Source organism: Alexandromys fortis, unplaced genomic scaffold, assembly GCF_014885135.2.
Source record: "Alexandromys fortis isolate MF-2015 unplaced genomic scaffold, M_Fortis_MF-2015_v1.1 scaffold_118, whole genome shotgun sequence".
NCBI lineage: Eukaryota > Metazoa > Chordata > Mammalia > Rodentia > Cricetidae > Alexandromys > Alexandromys fortis.
Window position 1 is genome coordinate 35,056 of NW_026068010.1, and position 7,144 is coordinate 42,199.

Here is a 7,144-nt window from a genome sequence, read left to right on the forward strand (position 1 = left end):
TCAAACCATTGCAGCAGGAGGGAAGATTGAAAATCCTATTTGAAGAAGGCAACATTTTGGTGAGGCTTGCTAGAGGAGAGTCTTGTATAATTAGTTTTCCTGCAGTCTTGCATTTTACAGAAATGATTAACTTCTTACGTCTTAGCTGAACATCTTTTTAGAGGAAAAGTGGGGGGGGGAAGCTCTATGTAAGCAACAGTTTTACATATTAAATATGTGATCTAAAAGTCATTCCCACATACCCTTATCATCAGGGACACATCTTTGAGGCAGAGGCAGGACACTATAACCACAGGACAGTTTATACTAGTTGTTTTGAGATATTTCTCTGCCAAAAGAATTAATCCACAACTCTTCACTTTAGTCTCACACAAATTCTTCAGACATTTGCAAAAGACAGTCACTTTCTTCACCAAAATATCACAATGATTTCTAAGCAACCTATTTAAATTCTCCTCTGAAACCTCTGGAGTAAGACCTTGACAGTTAAAATAACTCTTAGCATCTGTCATCCATGCTCCTACTAGTATGGCCCATTAAGCAGTGCTTAAAGCATTCCACTGCATTCATAACCCAAAGTCCAAGGTCCTCCAAACAAAAGCATGGTCAACCCTATCACAGCAATACCCCAGTCCTTGGTAACAACTTCTATCTTAGTTAGGGTTCTTTCTTTTTTTTATTTTATGTGCATTGCTGTTTTGCCTGCATGTATATCTGTGTGAGGGTGTCAGATCCCCTGGAACTAGAGGTACAGATAGTTGTGAGCTACCATGTGGGTACTAGGAACTGAACCCAGGTACTCAGGAAGATCAGGGAGTTCTCTTAACCATTGAGCCATCTCTTTAACTCTCACTGTTTCTAATTGCTATGAAGAGATACCATGACCATGGCAACTCTTATAAAGGAAAACATTTAATTGGGGCTTGCTTATACTTTCAGAGGTTCAGTCCACTATCTTCATGACTGGGAGTATGATGGCATGCAGGCAGATGTGGTGCTGGAGTAGTAGCTGAGAGTCCTACATCTTACAGGCAGCAGGAAGTTGACTGAGACAGTGGGCAGTATCCTGATCATAGGAAACCTCAAAGCCTGCTGCCATGATGACACCATACCCACTCCAACAAAGCCACATTTCCCAATAGTGCCATTCCCTATGATATCCTGGGGGCAATTACATTCAAACTACCACAGAGGGTCACTGGTACCTTATCTAGTCTGATGTGGGAGTGATTTCTTATTAATGAAACTGACTAGGCCCATTTGATAGGCCAACCCTTAGGTAGGCAGAGAAAACAGAACAGAATGCTGGGAGAAAGAAGCTGAATCAGTGAGTCGCCATGATTCTCCCACTCCAGACAGACGCAGGTTAAGATCTTTCCTGGTAAGCCACCTCATGGGCTACACAGATTATTAAAAATGGGTTAAATCAATATGTAAGAGCTAGCCAATAAGAGGCTGGAACTAATGGGCCAGGCAGTGTTTAAATGAATAGTTTCCATGTAATTATTTCGGGGCATAAGCTAGCTGGCGTTCGGGAGCTGGGGCGGCAGGGAAGCGGCCCACCGCTCCTCTCAACACTAGTCAGGACTCTCACAGGTGGGACCAGATCCAATGACCTTGTCTCTCCAAACACCTTGTTTGTTCCTGCCTCTATAGTGAAGAAAGCAGGGTGTTTCACAACATACCTACCATAGAATGACTACTCCATGGGAAACATTTTTAAAAATCAAGGAAGACAGACAGATGTCTGACTACTGGTGTGGGATGTTTGTCCCCCTGCCTATGACCCGGAATGAAGCTTGGAGGAGCAGGAATCCTCCTATGACTGCAACTCCACAGTTCTAGAGGCTCAACCATTGTCCAGAAGCTCACATGGGGAGCAGAATGGCCCAAGGATCTGACCTGCAAACTGCTATGAAATGACTTGGAATGATCACTCACTTTGTAAGACACATCTCTGGGAGGTATCAGTCTCACACCTTCATTGTGCCAACACATCTTGGAGACTCACAACAGTCCAGCACAGTGGCAAAAGTATTGAGCTGCCACCAGCATCCCACTGCAGTCTGAGCAGAAGGCTGAATGCAATGGGCTGGCTTCTGTCCTGCTTCCAGTGAGAACTAGAGTAAGAATCATTACAGATGCCTGGGGTGGCATCTATAATCAAAGACTGGATACACCATGTCTTTAGAGACAGTTTGCATTTACTTTCTGTTTACAAAGGTGGGAAACCCATCCTCTCATTTCATCATTTGCCAAGAAGCTGCTCACTCTCCAGGAGCCTGGGCACAGTGCAGAGGCTTCTGGGTAGGTCAAGTACTATGCTCCAGGTTCTTCAAAGATCCAGGCGTCCTGGGTAAGGACTCACAGTGCAGGCACAGGGCACTCCTGGTAATCAAAACAGCTATCCTAGGAAGCACATATTCGTTTCCTCACTACCTGCACAGTCTAGGCTTGATTTCCAATGCTCCACAAATGAAATGCTACCCCAGCTTGTGTTCTGTATCTAGCCAAGTCACAATAAACAATGTGACTTTACTCTAGTTTCCTTCAGCGAAAGAGGGAGAGCATCCTCCTGAGCAGAAGTAAATAATAAAAATACCTCATATTCCACAAGTGTCACAGATTATTTATGATTATTATGGAGACTCAATGTAGCTAAGACCATTACCATCCTGGTCTCTCTACCCAATGATCATCTTGTCACCATGTCTGAAGAGTCATCTACTTACACTAGTGCTTCCCCATGGTGTCCGCAGAATTCTCTCTGAATCTCTGGTCAAACAGAAATTTAACACAGATCATATGGGATCTTCTGTTGTCTCCTGAAGACAACGTCAACTAAAGATACTGTATGTGCCCAGTTACTTTCCCCATGAAGTTAAGCACACCGTGTTGTCATAAATAAGCAGAGCCCTGTAGGGTTACACGTGTGATTTTATTTAGATGTTATCTGTGATCTATTGTAAGATATACAAACAGATTAAAAATTGTTTGACAGTTTTTAATACCACTTTAGATTCAATTCACAACTGCATTGATAATACTGCAAGATAAAGATACTCTCCTTCATAAAACAAAAAGTCCTTGCTAGTCTTGCTGACACACTCTTTGCAGTCTTTAAGGGATTCAAATGTATCACATATTTCTGCTGAAAATATTACAAAGCTTTCATGACCCTTTCCATCCTCTGCTCATAACAATTCTGATGTGTTAAAAAATGTATGGGGATGAAAACATCCATCTTCTAATAGCATCTTAATGAATAAAATCTAAGTATCAAAGCTCATGGTTTGAGCACTCATTTGCCTTCTGGGGTGCAGTGATGTGCAGACTCAGGCATCATCTATCCACTACCTACCCATGCACCCATCCATCTACCACCCATCCAGACCTCCACCCATTCGTATATCCACCTACAATCGCTTCATCTATTTACCACCCATTCATCCATCCACTCACCAATCCACCTGCCCACCTACCACTCACCCATTCGCTCACCCACCCATCTATCATCCTTCTACCCACTTACCTACCTACAATCCATCCATCTATCCATCCATCTGTCCACTTCCCACCCACCCCTTCATCTATCCATCTGCCTGAGTCTATAAAATGAGAAAAAAATGTCAGAAACTCATCTAAAATACATAGGGACACAAAAGCTGGGAACAATTTAAAATAATCCTAAAATTTATAACTGTAATTCTAAGATTGAAATTCATAGAAATAGAATATGCTATGAAATTCTGTTCTTCATTTGTTTTAGCAGATACTTTTTAAAAATAGAAACAGAAAATTTAAACATTTTTGTTTTGTGCTCTTCTGTAAAGTATTGCATTAGAAGCAACTTGGGTTTAAACTTTAGACTAGATCAGATTTGCCGAAAGATACTCTACAGGTAATCTAAACGGGATTTTAGCCACTTTCTATTCTTTCAAGAGTTACAGAATACATTGAGCAAAAGATTTCTCACTAGCTATAAAAACAAACTTAAACTAACTGGTTGATGAAACTATAAGACAACCAACAATTGATAAGCTACCAAATATTTATGAATAAAGTGCCACTAACTCCATTATATATGATATCAGAAAAGAAATCCTGACAATGGCTGGTAGCTTTAATGTATTTCCTCCACCCTGAGAACGTAAGGGCCCTTAAATGAAGGAGTGCTGCTAAATGTGAGTTCTGGGGTCCACAGGGAACAACAGAGGCAAACTACTGTAAGCAGAACAAAGGACTCAAAACGGCAAAGTCCTGAGGATGATGCCAACGTGGTAGGTCTCAGTGCTGGAAAAATAGAAATGAGAAAGAAACATAAAAGCTTCTTTAAATTACTAACATGATAGCAAGTCTCAGCAATGGCCATGTGTGTACAGGGTCCAGGATGATCACTGGAATTGCATGCCAGTCCACCCAGCAGCAGAGAGCACTGGGACACACGCCAAAGCAGGGCACAGACAGGGGGCTGTAGATGGGTTTTTACTGTCAAATTTGATGTGATTAAACCTATACTGGCAGGTGTTACAAGATGGCTGCCCAAGTGGACAAGTGTCCTCTCACACAGAGGGTGATATGGGCAGCTGGGTGATGTCCCCAAACTCATGAGCAAACATCACTCGTTACCACCTCACTGACATTGTGCATCAACAGACACAATTCGTCCTAGCTCTAGATTCTTCTTTTTATCCAAAGTGAGTGATACTAACATCTGCAGTGTACGTACTTCATTTGAAGTGTGTACATAAGGGGTCCTGGGGAATCCACATCCTAGCACGTCCATGAGGTCCTATCTGTAACCCACCTGGAACACCCAGTGACTTAGCTAAATGAGTAGCTGTCCTTCCTCCAGCAAAGCTGACACTGTCTTCCTGGAGTCAGAGCCCCGCCTACACCAGGGGCCAGACAGCAGAGGGGAAGTCAGGGTTCTCTGCCATGGCAACTGGTTGGATCCAGTTTATATGGTGAGGTACTTTTAAACATTAAAATGTGCCAACAACATGAGAGAAGATTACTGTGCTTCAGGAGGGGGTGAAGGCCTGTTTGAGAGACTGAGTGTGAATCCAGCCACAGCACCATGGGTCGTGAACCCAAGCTCCTAAGGTTCTGAGCAAGTGGGCTGAGGTGCTGAATTATGCTCTCTCCATGGTAACAGAGGAGCAGGGATCTCAGGAAATGACGTGTACGTCTCATCTGCACTGGGTGGAGTAAGAGGGGATCAGATGCGGCAGCTTTGCCATGTAAGCTCTGCAGACCCTGGGCAGCTTGCATCTGGCCTGGCTAACTGGTGTCCACACTATCAGGGCTGGCCACTATAGTGAGTTCCATTTGCAAAGTTGAACAGAAGTCACTAGTGGGCACTTTCCATGTGAGTCCCCACAGGGGCCAGCGCTTGAAAAGGGAACTCTCTGTTGTGGGTGCAAAGGTAACAGAAGCAACAGAGCACACAAAAACAGCGGACACACACTCACTTGGAGGCCACCAGGCCAAGAGCCCAAATGAAGAAACGTCTCATTCTGACTTGTTAAACCCCTCCCTCTAGAACCAAGTCCACCTGGAAATCATTCTGCAGAGGAAAGAAAGAGTAGAGCAGTGCCACCTACTGGTTGGAAGACATCACTGCGACACAGCCATTCATCTTGCAAAGACCTGCCGCTGGGCAGCTCCACAGACACAGGGCAAGTGCCGGATCAGGAGGGACAAGAGTGAAGACTCTCCCAGCTGAGAGGGAAGCGAGATGCTATTTCGGGACTGTGCACTAGTTACAGCGTATTTCCTGGTGTGCAGCACGGTGTGCTGTGTTTAGTGGCACTTAAGTATTACACAGTAAATACTCAACAATCCAGAAGGATGTGCAGAAGCAATAGCACACTGTTAATACAAAAGTTACTAAAGCTACAGGGTAATACCACTATGTGGGTGCAGAGATCACACGCGCTCCTAACACACTTCCATACGGTGCCCTGGCTGTCCCCTGCTGCCTGGCCCTGTGCGATTCAGTCGGACCAGTCATTCTCGTCAAACTCAGAGTCATCATCTGAGTCACTGTACTCCACAGCAATGCGTCTAGACAGGATTGTGGCCACATCGTTCCCGACTGGCTCCCGTTTGGCTTCCTGCTCACGTTGCTCCTGCACCTTTTTCAACTGGATTCCTGAAAACACAATGTGAGGAGGAGAGTCAGTATCTTTGCTAGTTCGCAGTGAAGGAAAAAAAAAAAAAAACAAACAGGTCTCCCTGTTTCTTCTGAGTCTACAAATACAAGGTGGTGGCCATCTGAGGGCAGAGAGAATGTGTGTGCTAAGTCTACTGCAGGTAATGGACACAAAATAGAACCTTCTGCACAAGTGGGTGGTAACACAATATGCCGGGAATTTAATTTAATCTGGACCATGTTAAACTTTTCTCTTTGACAGAATTTCAGACTTATGGGCTAGCTCTGAAATCAGAAGGAAAATATCCCCACATTATTTGCCCTGACAATGCTGGAACAAGCTTTCCCAATCTGTCACACACAGACATACTGACATAGGCACAGACACAGACAGACAGACAGACACACCACAAGCCATCACGTATTCACTTTTCTCTGGACCGTTCAGGAGTTACACGGCACATAATGTCCCTATACCACCAAAATACTCCACATGGTCTTTCTTTAAGAAAACATCAAAACCAGAAGTTATCATAGATGAAGACTATTACTATTTTCTCTATAAATATTATTCAAATGCCACCACTAAGCCAATCTACTGGGGCATTTTCCCTGGCTCAGGTTCAACCATCTCCTTCCTTATTTGCCCCCATTTCTGGTAAGCTTTAATCTGGACAGTGCTTTGATCTCCACATTCGCGAGCCTCACATCTGCAGAGAATGTCGATGGTCTTTAGGAGCATGGCAGTCACTGGTTATGGACTCACTAGATTGGCCACGGGGGGTACAAGAGCACATCTAGTACTCTCTTCCTTTGACCGGAAAGCTCACGCACACACATACACACACACACACACACACACACACACACACACGCTTAAGGTATTCTGGCTTTCAAACTTCATCTCTTTTTTTTTTTATTTTTTTTTATTGAAAAAAAAATTTCTGCCTCCTCCCCGCCTCCCATTTTCCTCCCCATCTCCCTTTT

The 7,144-nt window shown here is 43.9% G+C and overlaps 1 protein-coding gene across 3 annotated transcripts in view; it reads right to left on the reverse strand.

Annotated features, from left to right (window-relative positions):
• Nucleotides 1-2,927: 2,927 nt before the first annotated feature.
• Nucleotides 2,928-7,144, reverse strand: part of Wasf3 (WASP family member 3) — a 96,938-nt gene continuing 92,721 nt past the window's right edge. For all 3 annotated transcript variants that reach the window (XM_050161959.1, XM_050161956.1, XM_050161957.1), the window contains exon 10: nt 2,928-6,157. In XM_050161959.1, the coding sequence (XP_050017916.1) occupies nt 6,000-6,157 (158 nt within the window). In that variant the 3' untranslated portion in view covers nt 2,928-5,999. The remainder of the gene's footprint in view (nt 6,158-7,144) is intronic.